The 21,588-nt window shown below is 36.1% G+C and overlaps 1 protein-coding gene across 11 annotated transcripts in view; it reads right to left on the bottom strand.

The window, feature by feature from the left end:
• SNX29 (sorting nexin 29) overlaps positions 1–21,588 on the bottom strand; it is a 109,155-nt gene that overhangs the window by 61,474 nt on the left and 26,093 nt on the right. For all 11 annotated transcript variants that reach the window (XR_015807234.1, XM_088174430.1, XM_088174426.1 and 8 more), the window contains 5 exons: positions 14,560–14,642; positions 11,539–11,645; positions 6,183–6,299; positions 5,320–5,375; positions 4,317–4,398 (listed from right to left, as the gene is read on the bottom strand). Coding sequence is in view for 10 of the 11 variants with exons in the window: in XM_088174430.1 (XP_088030556.1) it covers positions 4,317–4,398; positions 5,320–5,375; positions 6,183–6,299; positions 11,539–11,645; positions 14,560–14,642 (445 nt within the window). In the remaining variant the exon portion in view is untranslated. The remainder of the gene's footprint in view (positions 1–4,316; positions 4,399–5,319; positions 5,376–6,182; positions 6,300–11,538; positions 11,646–14,559; positions 14,643–21,588) is intronic.

Raw genomic sequence — 21,588 nt, 5'->3', positions numbered from 1 at the left:
TTTAAAACAGGCAGTCTGCTATTCTCCACAAGGAATAATCCAGAATGAGAATAACCCATAACAACTCCATGGTGAAGAGAGATTATAAAATATGCATTTTTCTGTTGTTATTTTATATTCTGAGAAAACAAGTGAAAAAATATTTTTAATTGAACTCAATAACTGCACAGAAGTGCACATCCAATTCTAAATGGCTTTTCCCCTAAAATTTATACACCCTCTAATTGTTGTAACATCCACAGTCGAGTGATACAGATTCACAGCTCTGTTATTTTTAAGACAGTGGGAGATAGTGCTAAACTGGGGCACTGAATTATCTGCTGCTCACAACTTGAACTCAGCCATTTAAATTGAGCATAAAATTTGGCAAAGTTTCCAGAGCTTGTCTCGAAATCCTTAAGATTTGTAACCAGTTAATTCTGCCTGTTAAACATTACTGCAGGAGTGCAGTGTAACTCTACAAATACAGAGGTCTGATTGAAATTTCCACATCTAATAGGATTCATTATAAAATGCTGCTTGCTTTCAGAGTCCACAGTCTTACTTCTGAGCTTGTCCAGAATCCTTAATCCTTAACAGAAATTAAAGAAACTATTTGATGGTTGAAACTACGTGACAACTATGCTGGTGCTGAAAACTTTTCCTGCTATATTTACTGAAGAGCAACATCTGGGTTTTTTTAAGGATGAAAAATGCACTGATTTTGAACATCCAAAACAGATGTTAACGTGACAAAAAAAAATGCTCTGAAATGCTCTTCAAAAGAGCTTTACAAATCCACATTAAATTTAAAAACATAAAATTAAATTTTAAAAAGCAAGCACAATAAGAAAACTCCTGCAGGAGTCTATTCTTATCCTGTCCAGGTCAGGCCCTCCTGATATGCAAATTAACATGTCATTAATTTCTTTTCCTGGTTTAAGAAGCAGAAGTGCAAAATTGGCATTGATTTCGAAGAGGTACAGCAACCCATAATTATTTCTTCTCATTCTTATATTCTTCAGAAGCTTTTTTAAAATGAAAACAGATAACAGACACCGTGGAACTGATAGGTTCATAGTTTTCCAAACTACCTGAGATGCGCTCTGCAATGATTTCCACCTTCTCTTGGCCATTTCCAAGGCAAATGATATGTACACAGTAGTTTATTTTCTGCTACAAAATAACTATTTATAAGCAAAAAGGGCCAGAAGAGGCACAACAATTCTAAAGTGCATCAACAATAAATGTGCCATAGCAAGTCTCCCCTGGCACAGTCCTGCTCTCTCCATCAAGTGAAGTGCTCCAGAGACACACAATTCCAAATCAGCAAAGGTTAACACGGTGGCTCATCAGAGGAGGGGAGAGAAGGACAATCTCTTGAGCTTTCTAATAATAGAAAATGCAGAAGAGATCAAGTCATGTCAGAAATACACTCACATGAGCTGCCTTTGGCAATGGCCAAGGCTCATGCCCTTTTGCAGTGCCCTCATGTAGTAGCAACATCTTACCTTGATAGTATCACATGTATGATCTGATTTTCACTTGGGTTAAGCACCTGAGGACTAATTTCTAATTAGCCTAAAGTATAGTCATAAGTATTTAGCATATGTAAAAATCATGCTTAACCAAACCAAAATTTCAAACTTGGCCTGTTCCAACTGGTACACTTTAGCTTTCTCCAAAGTTCATTTGATGTCTTTTTCTCAGCATTAACTAGCACAACCAAGAGTCAGTTTTTACATCTGTTCACTCAAGTTCTCCCAGAGAAATGTGGACTCCAAAAGCTATAGGTAATAATCTCACACTAACATTCTGCAATACTGCTACTTTTCTTTACATTGATATACCACAAGTCCTTTCTCATGTAGCTGATACAAAGGGTTATACATGCATTTTAATTTTCTGCAACTGGAGAAATAAACGATAAGGGAGAAAAAATAATGTTTATTATGAATAAAAGGACTCTCAGAAACGAGCTCAATCATTTATCCTAATTGGACTCCCAGTCTGGATCTGTTTAGGACATACCAGTAGCCTGGTAAATGTCCTCTTCCACAGCTTCAACACTGAATCAAATTCTCTGTAATCAGGAGCACATTTTGGCAGAGATTTAATAAGTTAAATGAACAGTGCTGTTATTGAAGCTATTCTGAAGGTTTCTAAATTCCTGCTTTACTGGTCACTAAAAAATGTAAAATACATATTCAGCAAACACATGACTGTAAAATTGATCAGAGAGGTGGCACTCACTTCAAATATTTCATCACAGTTGTAGAAGTCTATTTGGGAAAATACTTCTTTTTCACATGCATGGGGCAGTGACACTCCTGTTACTGAGACCAAAAACTGGCTGGAATTATATTCATGTATTCTTCCATAAGGAAAGAGCTCAGAAGGTGCCATGATCAAAGTTTCACAAGAATTATAGAACTTTTAAGTCACTTCTACAGGTAATTCCTGCTTGCTTTTTCTCCTACTATTAAAAGACAAAGTTCAATTGTTGACTGGAAAAATTCTATAATATCCTGTGCTGTTTTGTAACTGAAGACAAACTAGTCTGACTACATTCTATGTTCTAGACAGTTATATTTAACTTTTAACATTAAAAAAACCTGTAAACTGATTGTGTGAAAAGATAACGAATGGCACATATTCAGAAGAACTTGTACATTTTTCAAACATACCAATAAACAGAACTTTGCACACCATGAATGCCTAACATTACCAATTTAGACTGTAGACATAAAAAACTAATAAAATTCTCAAAATTGTCTTTTTGTAGATTCAGAATTTTCAACCTTTTGGAAATATTTTGCTTCCTTTCTTCCTGTTCTCAAGAGGCTTAGCCTTCAATTACAAGTTCTTTTTTTCCATTAAAGACAAGTGACATCTAATTCTCTATTCACTTCAGCAGATTTTTGGGTAAAGTTCTGAACCTCTTACAAATTGGGAAGCTTGAGTTTCCACAGCCCCACTTGTACAGTGATATCCAGTCAAACACTAGGACAAATACTGAACTCTTCAGTAACCTAATTTGATACCAAGTTACAAGTAAAATTAAAAATACATTAAATTCTTCAAAGAACTCACAGAATGGGTAAGGTTGGAAGGGAGCACAGTGGTCCACCCCCCTCTGCTCAAGGTGGATGAAAAATAACACAGGAAACACACTCAGGAAAGAAGCAGCAGAAATCAGAGCTCCTTTAGTGGACAAGGAACTGCAACATCATTTGAGTAACAGGTGGGGTGAGATATCAACGCTTTTAAGAATTTTTGTGTTGGCAGATTTGTGTCAGGGTTTGAGAATCTGTAGCCAGTGACAGCAGAGTGGAGAAATATGTGAAAGGCAGAAAGACAAAAATAATTACACTTGTCAGCAAGTTAGGTTTTCACACACCTGTGCATCTCAATTGATTATTCAATGCTTTTGAACAAATTACTAACTGTCTCCATCCTGCTGGCTTTTCTTTCCACTACCTCAAGTCTTATTTTTCATTGTCTTTTACCGGCCTAAAGGTGGGGGTTTTCCTGTATTTTTCAACTACCTGCCAACACTTCATAAATGATTCAAAATTCTACAAAAAAACATCATTCAGAGTGAGAGGAATGTTAACAAGCTTCAGCAATCTTGTTCAGAACTAAGTACATGTGGCTGAAATAAAAGTGGAGAAATTTTGCAGCTGCTAACAATCCACAAATAAAGCAATACAAACAGCCTAGGACAGCACATTAGTGAGTGTTTGAAGTTCACCCTGCCATTCTATCTGCAGAGGGTGTCACTCCTCTGAAACCAAGAATCCAGGAATCAAGGAAGAGTATAAAATTTCAATGCTTCAACTACAAGTCAGGCTGGAGCACAAACCCCTAAATTCAGAACTGCCTGAATCAGAACACAATGTGAATATGTTCAATAACACACAGTGAAGAATTGTTTCATTATTCAAGATGTTTTCAAGTGAGCTACTACAGCAAACCACATCTGTCTGTCTGTCAAGCAACATTTCTGGTCATTGTTATCCCCAAAACTGAAGCAAAACATATACATGCACACTGAAGAAGGCTTTACTGGTTAATATTGAATTGTTACATTCCCTGACCAATGGAGTCATCTCATTAGCATGCTTTTAAAGTATTAAACCACTACAAGTCAACCCTCAAAGTATGCTATTGGAATAATCAACACAATCCTATGGATGAATATATATATATGAACTTACTGCTGCTGCTCATTAGCTGATCTCTAATGAAATTACACGGAGAGCTTTAAATTATTAAAATGTGCTATTTCAGTCACAAACTTATACACAAAATCCCTGTTAAACTGCCTCACTTACCTGATAAACATGGAATGCATTGGCAGCTTTTCCACGCAGAAAAACAGAGGGAATCCAAACATTAATAAGAGCACGATTTGATCTGAGGAGGAGAGAGAAAAACTTAAAATAGGGAATCATATTTATCTATAAGAATTGCAAAGCAACTACATGCAATGATCTAGGTAATAATCAAAGTGATCAACAAAGAATTTCAAATGAAGTAACAGAAAGATTGGAGTTCTGACTGAACTTTTTATGTTTTGAATCTACAAAAGCTCCCTAAAATTAACCCAACTGAAACAATTCCCTCTGCAGGTCTTCTGGGGTTTGGGTTTTTTTTTCACAGCATGCATTTGACAACATTTAATTATACACATGAAGCAAAAATTCAACAAATTCAGTATTTTCAGCCACAAACCTTAGGTAAAGTTCATTAAATAACAAAAGAGCAGTGTACAATTATGCAGAAGCCATTTCTATCCACTCTGTCATCCATCTCCAAATTTCTATGATTCAAACACATCATCTACATTTTCAACCCCTCATCCACAAAAGCAAGATTCATTAGTTTGACTACTAAAGGCAAAATTCCAAACCACAACACTCTAAGATGATCTGGGGTGGGTTGTTTGTGGGGAGTTTGGGGTTTTTTGTAAGCATTGATTAAGAGTGAATCTGTGAAAATAAGGAATTCCATTACATGATGAACAGCAACCAGCACCCATCAAACCCAAAGCACTAAACCCAGTAATTTCTTGGTGCTTTGGCAGAATACCAAGACCTAGGGCACTCTTAAAAATCACTCCAAGGGAATCTTCCCAAGTCTAAACTCCCTGAGTTCAGCATTATTAATTACACTGGGGCATGGACTGTGCAGCTCTCCATACTTTTTAATAATAGAACACCACAGCTAAGAATGCAGTTATTGGAAATAATATAGGAAAAGCAAATTATTGAATCTGTTCATAATACATACACAGAGACGGTACGAAGAGAAAAATTTGTGAATTATGAAACTTACATTTCAAAATCTGATAAACTCTGATCTTCAGATGTTTGACTCAAATCTCCAGGGACCTATATTTAGAAAACAGAAATAATTTCCACACAGTGGCTATTATGTTTTCAATTAAGAAAGCATAATATTACAAGGAAATTACAATTCAACATTCAATTTTATAAATGCCAATAAAAACTATTACTGACAAGCAATAAAAGAAAAACAAAATTCTGCAAGAGGATTGTGAACATATCACCCTTGTGAGTCCTTTATGTTAGAATTTGCTACAGTTTTGTAAAAAACAAGTTGGGATTTGTAGAAGCATGTAATTTTGAAAGATATAGAAAACACAGGAAATTGCATCATTATTAGGGCTTTATGAGCAAAGGATGCTAAAACAAAGTACTTTGTGTGTACAAGCAACTTAGGGGGAAATACAAAGCACATAAAACCTACTGATTACTTTCTTTTACAACCAATATTCCATTAAGGGAAGGACACGTGAGCATTTTATTTCAGCTGTGCTCTTACAAAACATTATATGAGCACAACAGTTCATAACGATGTAACGATGGACTAACACCTGCAGAATCAATGGAAGCAGCAGTTGTTAGAAAACCAGACTGCAAGAGCATTTAGAATAGAAATAAAAATAGTTTTTTACCTTACTTTATAGGTAGAATAAACATAAAAACCTTTCTTCTTTCCTTTAAAAGGATAATGTAAAATGTAAAGCACAATCTAGAATAGTTAAGAGGGAAGGAATTGTGCAAAGCCAATTCTTCACAGCTCTGTTATTTCTTACAAGCCAATAGATATTTCATCATGAGTAGCACATGTGAGCCTGTTGCAGAGGGATAATCTACAGTGCACCAAACACTCACCGGCCCTCTCAGATCAATTAGCTCTTGTCTCATCTGGAACACCAGAGCTTCCTTGGCCATCAGAGCACGGTGCAGCCTCTCATTGAATTCAATCAGCTCCCCGTGCATTTCAGCCACCTGAAAAGCAAAGCCAAAGGATAACTGTGTTCTGAATTGGAAAAAAAAAAAATCCCACGATGCAAATTCTTACTTCTGTATCAATTTATTTTCACCATACTCTCCAAGTATTGCTACTGCATTAGCTTGAACTGATCATTAAGAACAGACATTGCTATAATTTTGACTCATACCTTGAAATGTAGTTTTGATATTGAATAGGACAAAATACAACTTCATGTCAAATTTTATTCCTATCACTCGAAATCATATGACAGCTGAATCTGATAAAACACTCAGTGACTTCTGTTCTGGGCTTAATTCTTTGATGAACATAGCACTCAACAGATATAAACTAATCACAATATTTTGAACTGGGAATACTGCAAAATGCACAAACTGCATTAAATTTTGTCAATAATTCATAAGTGATGTATTCTTCACTCTTAGTTGGAGTTTTAACAGGACTGGAGCTAGAAGTCAATCACTCCAAGGGAATCTGTGAGAGGTCAGAGGAGTCGAAATACCAGAGTCAGGCTGTGGCACAGGTTGCTGTCCTAGGTAAACAGAGTGGCCTCTCTGGACACCCAGTGTGGCTGTGCTCGTGCTCTGCATTTTAAGTCAAGAGATGCAGGATGTTCTGAGAGTGCCAGGGGCTGGGGGAATGAGCAGGATGGAAAGTGCCAGCAGTCAGAAGAACTCGGTGGGTCCTGCTGGGCCCCTTTCAGTGGCTGTCCCAGCAGCACGGTTAAACCTGTTCCTCACTTACAGCAACTCCTGGAACTCCTCCTCCTCCTCACACCCCCATCCAGGGCCGGGGAACAGCAGAGGCAGCAGGGAAACTGCACAAAAGCACAGCTGAACAACAGGAATTTCAATCCAGGCATCAACAACAGCACAGGGACTTGCACTACTGGCCGAATCTCTCCAGAGTTCATAGTTTCTCTTCTGGAAGCAGTTCATTACTATCTGTGAATTTCATGATTTCCTTTTCTTGAGTTACTCTGCCTTCTCCTTCTTCCCCAGGGAAGTTCCCCAAAATAAAGCAGTTGAATTCAATTTAATTTAGTGCCTGCTTTTAATTTTGTGCTTTGTTACACACAAACCTGTGTCCTTCACAGAATCAAAGCCAACAGGAAAAAACAGCTTCAATATGACATGCCAGGATTGACATCGTTAATTATAAATCAAAAATAAAAATAATTTTCTCAAGGTTAACTTCAAGCTTTCTTTTCCAATTTCTTTTTATATTAGAGGGAATCCTTCAAACCCAGTATTCATCACTATCACATATATGCAAAAAAGAGCCAAATGCCAATGAGATACTAGAGAAAACACTAATATAATACTATTAACTCTAGATAAATAATTTTCCATACTGGCTTAACCACTAATTCCAATTTAAAATGGGTGGTGTAACATTTAAGAATACCAGGTTAATTTTAACAGGTCACCGTTAATTCCACAGAGCCTGAGCTGGAAGGCAGAACTTCCTTGCATTTCAGGTACAGAGATACAGCACACAACTAGTTGCAAATTCACAGAGAAAAGCTGCTGGTTATCAAAAGCAATATCAAAATTTATGAGTGGATACAAAGCTCATTAGTTTACATATTTGAAATAATATTTGATTTTTTCAGTGCCTGTCTATCAGAAGAACAAAATCCAGACTGATATGTGACTGTCTTCTCCCCCTCTAATTCAGATGTCCTTGAAATAACTTTCTACTTGCAGACTCAATTAATATGCAAATTCAACAACTCTCTCAAAATACAAGTAATGCAAAAAATCATAAGTGTTACTAGCAAAGTTAAATAATAAAAAGGAAATTTAACAGCAAATAAAACACCAAATCACTTGTTCTATATTATCAAAAGGACAACTGGTAGGTATCACTTATTAGCAGTTAACTTCAATACTTTTCCTTGTCAAAGAAAAATGCATTACAATCACAGCAAATCAAAAGGAGCAATAAAGAACAATAATAATTTAAGTTTCTTTAATTTTTCCTGCATCAAAATCTTCTACAACAATAAAGAAGACTCCTTAAAATTATATCTTTTCAGTTACATTTTATATCATCACATCTTCCTTTACTCAATCCACAACGAAGCTTAAGAAATAAATTTCCCTGCTGGGACTTCAATCATCTTTGCAGTTGTTTTTCTTTATAACAATATGCTTGAAGCATAAAAATAAACTATAAATAAGCTAAGTTTCCCTTTCACAGAGGATCATTTAGATTTGCTCCTTCCTATATGTGAAAAAAGTTTAAAGTACCCAAATCCTTCTCATGAAGGTGAAGTGAGGCTAAAGTAAACACTTGAGGCTCCATACCAAGAGAACTCTGGAGTTTTCAAAAGCAAACCCAAGTGCCTGAGAGCACTGCAGTGACACTGCCCAGCATGGCCACACTTGAGAGCAGACTCCAGAGAAATGACAAAGAAAACATCACTTCATGTTTCACAGCAAAGGACCAAGCAGTTAACTTAAAACAGAAATGTTTCACTAAGCATCTAATAATACAATCTATCTTGGAAGGACACACTTCTAGATAGAGAAAAAGACATTTAACAGCAATGCAACAATAAAAATAAAATCAATAAAAACTTGAAATAATAAAAAATTAGTAATTTTCTTACAGTGTTTTAGTGGAACCTAAGTTTTTTTTAATATTGTTTGCAACTAAGACTTCATAGAAGTTTTTGCACAAGCCAAATCTGAATTAATGACTTTTTGTCACACATAGGCATTTTTTCCCCAATAGTCACAAAATACAAGACAATGTGTTTCCCAAGGAACTCTAGACAAAACTGTAAGTTGCTTCTTTTTGCTCTTAGTGGAACCATGGGTATATTTTTCCTATGAGAAGATTGCCTTTTCAAAAGTCAATGTTCCTGTACATCTTTTTCTCAAAAGAAACAAGGTCAAAGGGCTGCAAAACAGGGCAGGCATCCTATTAACAACTCCATTTTACTACAAGTGAAAAAGAGTAAAACTCAAAATGGCAGAAATGGTTCCAAAAAAATCTACTGATAGTCATAAAATGCACAAATTTTGCTTTCTGTTTCAAAACTTCCCTTTTCTATTCCCAGTATTTCCATCTGCAAACAATTTGATCCAAGACACACTGCAAGACCCCTTAGGAATAGGGTTGGCATGGAGCTGCTCTGGGCTCGTGTCCCAGGGTGCCTGCAGGATGTTGTGTCCCCAGTTGTGTTCTGTCTGTGCTGGATATGAAGTTGTGATATTAAGGCTGGCTGGGAGAGCCCAGGGGGCAGAAGAAGAGCAGAATCTGTTTCCAGAATCTCCCTTGCTCCCCTGCATCCTTCTCACAGACTGTGCTGTCTGCAGCACGGATGGACAGGGGGACAGAGCTCTCCTTTGCTCTTAGTTAGTTTGAGCTGGCTGAGGCAGAGAAGTTCCCTGGATTGTGGCTTTTCTTTTTCTTGGAACTGTCCAAACCTGCTCTGACCACAAGAACACCAGGAGCTCACACCTGTGGCCCAGCAGGGCCCAGGACACAGCATGTTCTGGACTGGAGGGACTGATAGAGACTGAGCAAGCTGAGCCACACGCAATGAAAAGGACACTCTGAACTTGCCATCTCTTCAGAACAACGAGAGGTTCCATTGGTTAATATTATTCATTTTTTATGCTTGTGAATACTTTGCTTGTTAAATGAACAGGTTTTTTCTCGAAGGAGGTTTGCCTCCCGAACTGGCTGGGGGAGGGGGCCGCTTGAATTTGCTTTCTAGAAAAGACCACTTCAGAAGTTTCCTCCCAAAATTTGCCCTAAACCAGGAGAGCCTGGTTTTGTTTTGTTGTGTGGATTTTTGCTTGGTTGGTTTTTTTACTCTCACTACACAAGATAAGCATAAGTCAGGTTCCATCAAAACAAACAAGTGAAAAATAAGCTGAAGCTTTCATCCCAAAATAAACTGGGAACTGTGCACATTTAATGAAATTCTTACTCATGTTTGCAATAATTCCCAGTCTTTGTCAGTTGTGTCCAGTCCTGCCAGTGTTTACTGAGACAAATACTGCTTGCCATGCTCAGAGCCTTAAAGAAGGGTTGTCACAGGGCTAATATCCTGTTTGGAGTACATGAAGATGCTGTTGGAGATTAATAAGTGAAAGAAATGCAGTCCCCCTCTTCCCAATATCACTGGCAAAAAAGCTTTTCCTGTGGGTATATCCAGAGCTGTGTCACCACTGACAGTGCCACAAACTCAGAAGTGTCAGCAGCAAACTCCTGAGCACAGAACAAACCTGGTACAACTGAGGAGGCTCCACAGCAAAGGGAGGCTTTACCTGTGCTCTTAATTAAGATATTCTCTAGATAGTACAGAACAAAGGAGTCAGAACTCCTCAACCAAGGTAAACATTAGGGAGAGAGTTTCACATGGTCCTATGAGAAAAGGATAACCAAGCATGAATGTTTTAGAGGAACTGTATGAAGCTCTTTGATCCATGACCTGCATTTTTAGTCATCTTCATGTTAATCAGTTAATGTGGGCCTCCAATTTCAGGGTATTTAGGGCAAGAGAAAGACATAGAGAATTGTTTTACTTTTTAGAAAAGTGTTCTTTTAATACTTTATAGCAGATATGGGTTATTAGATACTAAAATTCATTACTTTTGTCTTAAAAATTATTTTATTCAAATTTAGGATGAAACACTAATCTCTCTTTTTTTTTTTCCCCTTTAATGAATTTTACATTAATCTTGAAAGTAAATCTTGCCTTAGGAACTTTTTCTAATATGGTCATATCAACAGAAGTAGTAGCTTCTATCAGCCATTTCCTTACTGCAGTATTCAATAAGCAATACAAAAATGAAACATGGTTTGCAATCAGAAACCAGCATGAAAACACAGAAAAAGCTACAGATTCACTATGACCTCATATTAAATAGAGTTCAACTGTCAGCACAGCTATGCCTGTAATTGTGTACTGTAACTTACACAAAACCTCAAATCTTTTGCCTGTGATTGTTTCAACTTCACCACCAGCAGTTAAAACACGAAGGAACTTGTTCATTTATTAAAACCTTCCATTTAAAACAGTGTATAAAAGCATATCCTTGTTAGGAAAAGTACTTTTAATTATCTGAGATTTTGTATGTTTGAAGAAAAATATCAGATTTATCTTTTACATTCCTGAGGAAATAAAATCACAATTAAGCAAAGAAACTATTTTAGCTTCAAATCTTGTGTTACAATTACAATTCAATAAAATCTGTGCAGTACAAACTTTACCTCAATCAATTTCCTTTCATAAGAGTTGGCCAGTTCCTCATTGTTTTCTACTTGCTTTTGTTCTGGAATTGTAAATTCACCATCAGTGCCCCAAATGTTTGGCAGAACTATAACAAAGAGATATCTCAAATTAAAAAGTTCAATTCCATAAGCATCCAGGACATCCTGTTTAGAAAAAATGGCTCTATAAGAATCAGTTACTAAAAATATTGGAACAGACCATAATACTAAACACTATTACAAGTACTAAAATAAAGATTCTGCAGGGACCATTTTTGGTAAGAAATATCTAGATTGGAGTCTTAGCAGAAAAAAATATAAAGCAAAAGCATTTGGCAGTTCTGTGACTACAACTGTCTAATGTATGTAGTACCTGCAATTCCTGCCCCAAGTCTTCTAAAACTCAGCTTACTCCTTCTCTTTTAAGCCTTTTTTTTTTACTGGGCTTCCAAAATATCATTTCATATTACTTGCACAGACTGTTTACTTATCACAGAAATTACAGAAAATAGGGCTGAGAATGAACATTCCACACTTCATCCAGTATTTCATGATTTTGCATCATGCAGAATCAGCTGGAGTTATACCATTCCTGACTGTTAATTATCTAATTTCTTCCTAAAAACTTCCAAGAAGGGAGACATCATCCTTCCCTGCACACCCTATTTAAATTGAAGTATTCTTCTCACAAAGGTTTTCCTGATAGCTAATCAAACTTCCTTCACCTGCCATGCCAGCCCATTACTACTTCTTTTATGTGCAGTGAATGAAAACTCCAGATTATTCTACTCCTGTTCCCAGCTATCATTTAGGTATTTGAAGAGCCCTTTAAGGCCTATTCTAAGTAAATCTCCTCCAAGTTACACAAAATCCAATTCAACTTTTCCTTATAGCTCATGAATTTCTAAGAAAACAAGTTGACACATGAAACTAAAGCCCTAATAGAAGTTGAACAAATGCTTTCACCATTCTTCAAAATCTGAACTCTATATACAACCACTATAAGGTAGATAGGAGAGACCATAATTTATCTGCCTAAATATTCTTGGGCCTAGGGAATGATTTTTGGTTTGAGGAAGAATTTAGAAGTTTATTATTATTTAAGTGAATTTGAAAGCTATTTTAACTTTTTTTTCTGGTAAATGTTGCTTCAAGTTCTTCAGCCAAACTTCTAAGATCAGCATTTTTATATAAATATTCTGTCTAAGCAGGTTTAAATACATGGTACAGAGCCAACTCCTGCTGATGGCTGAGAAATCAAGATGCTCATTTATTAAATATTTAAATACCAATATCCAACTGCTCAGGCTACAGCAGTGATCACTCATTTTGAAAGCTGATAGTTCTGACTTTTGGGTAATTTATTTATAATCACATTTGCTGAGTGGAGATTTTGGCCTTTTTAAGTCTCCACAAGGCAAAGTATCAAGCTGAGTTTCATTTATTATTTTAGGAAACTATTTAAAAGCCATATTCAATAGCATTTGATCTGATTATTGCAGCAAACATGTAGAGTCTTCATTATTTATAGTGATAAAAATAACAGCAGAAGCCAAATTTATTCTGACTCTTTCAAAACAGAGTCGCAGAAAATCTGTATTCTAAAATCTACAATGCATTTAAGACTTTTGTTTTCATCCCATTCAGAAGATTAATTATAATTAAAATTACTCATTATGTATACAAACCATGGGTGCAATAGTTTCTATAAATCTGGTAAAAGAAAAAACTTTTGTTTCACTCATTTTTTGCAGCTAGTTCTCAGGGATTATTTACATGCTTACGTACTTTGATTCAGGGACCCCAGTGCTACTAAAATTTCACCTAAATTTTCAATGGCAGCTAAGGAAAAAAATTTACTTTTATAAAAATTCAACACGTGAAGTTAGAACGTAAGAAAAAATTATTACATATATTGCATGCAGCTGAAATTTATTCTGGTCACTAGTGATAAATATTATAGAAAATTACTGTGGATTGATTAAATATCTTTCCAGCATAAAGCATACATGTGTTCATTTTTAGAAATGTTGGTACTGTTCCATCCCCCTTTTTCATCTATAAAATCTGACCATCCTACTCAGTTTCTATTCTTATCACACACTAATCTGCATAATTTTAACATGGTGGAATATAGCTAGCCTAGGAATATTTTTTTTTTCTTTTCCTATAATTATCCTCATCATGGAAACTGTCACTACCTAATGAAGGATAATTTCTGCTATTACAGGAAGCCTAAGCCATGGTTTTTGTGAATAATTCTTAATATGAATCACTATACTCCAGCAAAGTCAGAAGTAAAAATATGTGTTCTCACTAACAAATATCCTTTTAGGGATGAATGAAGCTTTGAAACTCCAGATAAGTACAGTGGCTAACCCTTAAGAACAGTAGTATTCATTCATACAGCCACTTATACAACCAAAATATTCCCAATTTTAAAAAACTAGACAGATGGTGCCAATTTCTGAAAACCCCTCTCAGCTCTCTGAACACCTTCTGCAAGCAAAGGAAATCCAGGTCCCACCAGGAGAGGATTCAGAATTGAGACATCAATTCAGACCCTCATGGAGCTTCTATCACACACCACAGAAGACAAACAGGTGATACTGCTGATAACTTGACTCATTTTCTTTCAGATATAAAATCTGCTCATTACTACTCAGTACAGAGTCCATTTCAAACAGTCTGCAAAGACTAATTTCTAAAATAACAGTATAATCTAGAGATATTACATTTATTTTTATATTCCAATATCACATTAATTCACAGATTTTTATTTAAGTTAAATTTTCATCTGACAGCTTTTTCTGGAAAATTTCTTATTGAAAAAAAAGTAAGACCATCTCATCTACCAGAAAATGCTCTGTAAAAATGAGTAAAAAATCTACATCAGTATTTTTCTAAAAAGGAAAATATATCAAATATGTTATTTTCATATTTGGGAGCTATTACTCCCTCAATGGCAGCACACAGAGAGACAAACCCTGGATTCTTTTCCCCTCTTCATTTTATCCTTACCTTCCACTGTTTGACCTTCTCTTCTGAGCATCTGGACAGCTCCTACATATTTCTTAAGCTGTACTTTTAGCACCTCATTTTCTCTATTGAAAAAAAAAAAACAAAATAGAGAAATATTATTGTTTTCTCAAAATAGATGAAAAGTCCATTTCAATGGAAACACACTCTCTGTAAAAATGAGTTTTACCTAAGCTTTGTCTCCATGATGCAAGGGAAAAAAAATACTTACACATTAAATAATACATCAAAAGCAGAGTAGCAGGAAAATTACTTTTCCAGGACCACATAAACACATCAGTGAAACAGATTATCTCATAATCAAAAACTTTTCAATCATTGTTTAGTTTAGATTTTCTGTACTAAGGTATACTGATGGCAAAAAAACTACACAGTCTATCTAAATCCACAAGGATGGGATGTTACACAAGGAAATTCAGAATGGCCAATGTAAAGTGATATCACTATTTTAATAGTTTGCACCTAATTGCAAACAAATAATAATTCAGCTTTAGAAACAGGCTTTAGTATTGTAAGCAAAGGGCAGCACTTCAGCAACAATATTCAAGGCTCAAGTTTCCATAAACCATTCCTAAATGCAAACCATAAGACAGGGAATGTGGGCAATCCCTGCAGCTGTCATATTTCAGTACATGTGCCCATGTCACTTTGGAGTGTACAGGTATTCAAACAGGTACTACCATGGCTCCACTTAACAACATTAAGCACCCCAGTTTATTCTTGGGGGGAAATAAAAAGAGCTGCTACTGATTGATTTTAAACAAAGTGTGAAAATTCAATTATCTGTCTAAGCCCATTCGGTTAATCAAGTACAACAGAAATGTTTATACTGAAGAAACATAACAAAAATGTGTTTCCAGACTGTGAATTCAAACAACTTTTATTCTTCTTTAAGAAAATATGGAGGTAGAAATATGTAGGAGCCACAAATGCAGCACAACACACAGAGAACCCCAGAACCTTTAGAGACAGGAGGGAATTTGGGCTGGCCAAGGCCATGCTCCAGGAACTATGGAACCTGGACATGGAACACAGCACAGAAAGCTGTAAACAGATGATACACGCCCAAAAAATGGCATTTTATTAATGTGAATTTATTTAAGAGTTAGAAATACTCAAAAAAACACACAAGTACGTTTGATGGTCCTTATACTAGATATACACACACATCAAATATACATACATTATATATATATATAAATATATATATATATACACACAACAGACTGCTGCTGTAAGCAATGCTATACTGCTCCTGGAAGAAGCCTTGATGGGCATTATATTCCCATCCCTATGCATTTCAAGTCAGCTTGCTGAACTTTGTAACCTCAATTTTATTCAGCATTTTAGCAGGAGGTTGCTAAATAATTGAGAAGCTATTGATTGCTTGGCAGTCGAATTTTAAGAGTCCTTGATGATTTTATGCATTTGATGATATTTTTCATTTCTGAGACTACAAAGAACAAATCAGTTTTTCCACCAGAGATAGACACTGATATTCAGGTTAAGGGAAAAAGCATAAGAAACACAGTTTCATCCTATATACTATATTAAAACAAACCTAAATAATTCATTAATGAAAAAAAATTCTGTGACAACCAAACAAAAAGGTTTCTTACCAGAATTGTAAGAATGTCTGCATGAAAATAACTGTGTAAAGTTAAAATACAGTGAGTATTAAGGACTCTCATGAAATAACTCTGTATCACCTCATTTCTACATATGAGAATAGACTCAGTGCCTTCTGTCAGTTTTGTGACAGCATTTTTAAAAATCCATTTTTATTACTTTGTCTTAAAATTGACTTAAAGTTGATACAGCACAGACGAAGTTGAAAAATACTTTAATTCAAAGTTTTTGATACAAGACTGAAATTCAAAGCAGGATACTATGGCCCAATCACAATTTTCTAATATGTGTCTTTATCAGGTTCTTACTTCTCATTCTTTGACATCTCTCTCTCATTACTACTATTTACCTGGATTTCAAAGAGGGCCCATCCTGATGTATTTATGATTTATTTATGCAATTATATGTATTTATATAGTTCTTTTAATCAGAGCATATTGTTAAAGAAAATTAGTAAGCACTCACTGAAAAGTCTTTAATGACTTCAAAAGGTATTTTATCAGATACATTTCTATCAGATAAATTTCTGTCCAGGAGTTAAGGGTCAGATTTGCAAACTGAAGGATGTTAAATGCTTTTATATGCAGGCCCTGCTGTACTTCTGCAATGTACCCAAACTACAACACCTAACCTGAAGCAGAACTGTTCACCTGTTATGAGCCCAGAGGTCAGCACAATATTTTCAGCATCTTTAAAGTGCTCCAAATAGTTGCACATTTACTGTTGAAGAATGAGCAATGAGACTGTAAGTACAAGTTGAAGGGGCAAGAGAGGAAAAATGAAAAAAAAAGAAAAAAGAAAAAAGAAAAAAAATCAGGCTGAAATAGCCAGGAAAACAAAGGCAGAACTGCACCACTAAAAGCACATCCTTCTCCAAAACCTCAATTATACCAAATTTCCCTGCCTGATCATTTCTTCAATTTAATAAGATCAAAGACAGATGGTAATATGAGCTGATATAAGAGAAAATGACAATTATAGAGGATGACAATGTAGTATTTCCACAAATTACTCTTTTAGCTCAAATAGCACAGGTCTAGTGAGTGTTGTTGATTAGGCTTTACAGCACATATATAGGAATGATCAATTATATCATAAATGTAAGTTGTCAAATACCTTCAATTCCCTGCCTAATTTTGAATCAAAAACAATGACATTTCCTCTCTATTTTATTATTTTAAAATTAGCATTTAAGGAAGCCCTGACTGAAAGAAAATCAAAACTTCAGTCAGAATGGTAAATTTTTTTTAGCAGCATAAAACAAGCTTGTGTTTGGAAGCACATATTTGCCTGTTTTGCATCCAGTGAATGAACATAGAGAATACAGTTTTTGTTGCAGACAAAGAGGCCTTATAGGATTTATTTTCTTATACATTAATAGAAAAAAAAGAAAGAAAGAAACCCAAACAAAACTCCAACACACATCTGCTTCTTGAAAACTATATAGAAATTCTCTAAATTCTGTAAAATGAGCATGGTAAGAAAATAATTTTAAAAAGAGTAATTTCTCACGTATCTCAAGTATAGTGGCCTGAATGTAATTAATTTTTGGCACAAACATCAGATTCTAGCAAGTGCTTTCTGTGAAGCTTGCTGCAGAAAAGTGTCTCGTTCCTAAATTCACCATTGGGAAAAATGAAATAAAACAAAACCAAACAAACAAACAAATTACAGGAATCCAACAGATGTCTATGTTTTGATAAAAAATTTAAGGTTTTTAGAAAACACTGTAAAGGTACCAAATATCCAAACAATAAAAGAACCTGCAGGAATTAAGAATTAATTGAAATAAACAATGTCCTGCAACAATATGTAGAATGTAAAGCAGAGGCTGAGCTAGAGAACTTTCAGAGATGCTTTCTAACCTGAATGATTCTACTATTAGCAGATGCAAGATCACAGTTAATTGCTTCAAATACAATTAAATAAGGAAGATGAGAACTGTTACTTGTAGAAGTTGAAGTGCATATACAATATGATGAGATTATAGAATAAAACCAATCTCCAGAAAAAGAACTGTAACAAGGAATAATGTGCTAAACACAACTGTTTGTCATGGCTGGGGCTGCAGCTGAAGCAGGGCCAGCACTGAAACCTCTTCCCTGGCTGGGGGCTCACTCAGAGATGGAGCCTGGGTGATTTTCACCTCGTTTAGTTCTTCCCCTTCCTCCTCCTCATGCTACAGCTGCCTCTCCTCCTCCTGCCCTCACTGATGCCCTGCTGTCAAATATTCTTCCTCATCCACTTCTTTCTCCTGCTTCTTCTAGGAAGCTCCTTTGTCCCTTACTAAATGGGCTGACTTCCACTTCCAGTACTTTTTCTCATGTATGGGAGCTACTGATGACTTGTGACATGTCACCAACTAACTAAGCAGGAAGGAAAAGTCATTTAATGTAGGAATATTCAAATTAGTTTTCACAAGCAGGGACAAGAGATATTTTTTCCTCTCTCTAAGAAGCTGCTTAAGGGAAGTGATGGAATCATTTAAAGATGTACCAAACATTTCACCCATCACTGAAGGGCTATGGCTGTGAAAGAAGTGTTGTAAAACACAATAATGGAAAGTGCCAAATCCAACAGCAATGTGGTTTAAGCAATACAGACAGTAGCTAGGGAGGCATATTAGGTTACAGAATCTACAGTAAACAGGAGGTGTGTAGAAGTGTAAGAAAGTAGAACAAAATTCTCATCCCCCATTTCCCCACACAGTGCATTTTCATCTTCTCTATCTGCTTTTCTTGCTACAAAGACTGTCTTTTGTAATATGCTTTCCTCCAACATTGCTGAATATAGTTTAAGAATATGCAATCTGAGATTATCCAATTTCACAGTCAACTTCAATAAATTCCTTTGCCTTGCAAAGGGATGTAATAGTATTCCACAGAGAAAAAAGGAATCTCAATTTAAAAACTTTAGTATTGCCATGAAGCCACTGGCACAGTATGTCCATGCAATTTGAGAAGGGTTCATTGATGAGGGAAAAAAAACAAAAACAAAAGAACCAAAAAAAAAATTAAAAATACAATTAAAAAACAGCTGACAACATTATACTAAAGGGACTACTGAGTGTATTCTATCAGACTAGCAAATAGATTGAACCCAAGAGTGCCCCTTTTGGAACAATATAGCAACTGTTAGGAAAGAGCTATTCAAGTATTTCACATGGAACAATGGGATTACCATTACTTGAAACTAAGCTGACCTAAGACTTCTCCCATTTTTCAAAGAGAAACTGGGAACCTGAGGAAAATGTCTCTCAGTAACCCAACCCTTTGTCTGGGAGGCCAGAGACTCTTGGGAGAGTCCAGAAGAACAGCTGAATAATTGCACATTTCCAGAAGCCATCATTTCAGCACTGACTGATGTGTCACTGAAATTTGTGTTCTCAAAGCCTTTAGGAAGCTATTTATGTCAAATTCTTCAAAAGAGCTTTGGGGACACACATAAATATCAGCTCTCATAATCTGAAAAATATTCATTCATCAAATCACAACAGTCAGATTGTTACTGAATGATTTCCCTTGCCTTAAAATATTCTAAACGTTACAACTGAGGAAAATTTTCTACTCTGGTCATGTGATCAGTTGATTTCAAGGAAACATTGAGATTCCACTGGTTCAAAATATCTGAAACTTAGTTTCCTCTTACTCACCTAGTATATTATGCAGCACTCACAAAGCAATTCCAAACTTTTTGTTACTTCAAATCCTTTAGATTATTCAGCTTGCTCAACTTCTTGGTTTAAAACACTATTTATTTTAAAAATTTACAACTCTTATTATTGCAGCAGCATCACCTACAGCATACAAAGTGGACCAACAAAAAATTTAGAAGAGAAACCTATATTCCAAAGAAACGACGTGCAAAATTTGTTATGTTTGGATGTTAGAAAATGAGTTGCAATGAATCATTAAAGAAATGCCTCACAAGTCCAAAGTAACTGGTGACACATGAATTTATCATGCCTCAGCAGCTCCCAACAATGTTTTTATCACATGACAGGGCAAACTGACTTTCAGAAGAGCAATCAACACAACACACCCATATAGCAATAAGAGGAATTACACAGACTTGTTTAAAAACACCTCCTTAGTCTAAGTGAGCATCTTTTCAGGTCTGATTATAAAAGCTCCCTCTCTATTCTCTAAAGAAGTATGTGCATGACAAATATCTGATTCACCCATATGTCACTGCAAATTCTAAAATCGTGGGGGAAGTGAGTCAAAGAAATATGAATATACAACTCCTATAACCTGAAACATGAATATTAAATGATGAAGTATTTGCATTGTCTCTATTGCCTTACAGCACATGAATGTCAAACCCACTTATTCATATCTCTCCCTCCCTCAAAGCAAGTAGTTTGGTTTGATGTGTCATCAAAAGCAGAATTAGTAGTGTCCTTAATATTTTTAAGAAAGCTTTTTATTTATCGTTTTAAAATGGGCAATAAAAGGCTTAAAGCAATCTCAGCTGTGGTACTTTGTGATTGACACTAAACACACACTGGCTGTGCATGCAGAAAACAAACACTTCTCTCTGAGTAAGGCAGATTACTTAACTCTTGGATTGTTTGTTGTTTACTATACACGTGAATCACCCCCAATGTCTTACACATTACAGTTACTCTAGAGCTTATTTTGAATTTTAAGAAGCAAATCACATTATTACAGCAGCATTTACCTTCAAAAGTCTCTCTTAAGTTGAATCCCATTTAGACAAGGAGAGGGTTAAAATTCTCTTAATATCACTGTAGCACAAAGTCAAGATGGAGGCAACTCAATACTGGTGCCCAATGCTGTTTAACACCTTAACATCACCTGGATGCTGTGCCAGAGCACACCCTCAGCAAGGTCACAGACATCACAAAACTGAGGAGCACAGACACTGTGTGGCTGTGCTGCCATCCAGGGGGACAGGGACAGGCTGGAGAATTGGACTCACAAAATGTCTGAAGTTCAACAAGGGTAAATGCAGAGTCCTGCATTTGAGGAGCAATAGCTTGGGACACCCAGGCAATGCTGGAGGGCTGGAAAACACCTCTGTGGAGGAGGATCTGGGAGCCCTGGGGGACAGGCAGGTGAGCACAAGCCTTCAACACCCCCTAAAGCAAGCCAAGAGCAGCCTGGACCCTGCTAGGAACAGCACTGCCAACAAGTCATAGCCAACAGTGCTGCCCAAAGGGCTGGGGAGTCTCCATTTGTGCAGATATTCAAAACCTGACTGCAAATGGTCCTGAGAAAATCTGTCCCAGCTGACCCTCCTGGAGCTGTGGGAAAACAGCTGCACTGCTTCAGAACTCGGTACTGGCTTGTTGATAAAGTTTAGCAACAGCTATTGCTTACAATAGGATTTTTAGTCCTAAATCACTTCAGTTGTGCA

The sequence above is a fragment of the Sturnus vulgaris genome, chromosome 16 (genome assembly GCF_052056855.1).
Source record: "Sturnus vulgaris isolate bStuVul1 chromosome 16, bStuVul1.hap1, whole genome shotgun sequence".
NCBI lineage: Eukaryota > Metazoa > Chordata > Aves > Passeriformes > Sturnidae > Sturnus > Sturnus vulgaris.
Note: the sequence above shows the minus strand (reverse complement) of the source record. Positions and strands in the feature narration are given on the sequence as shown.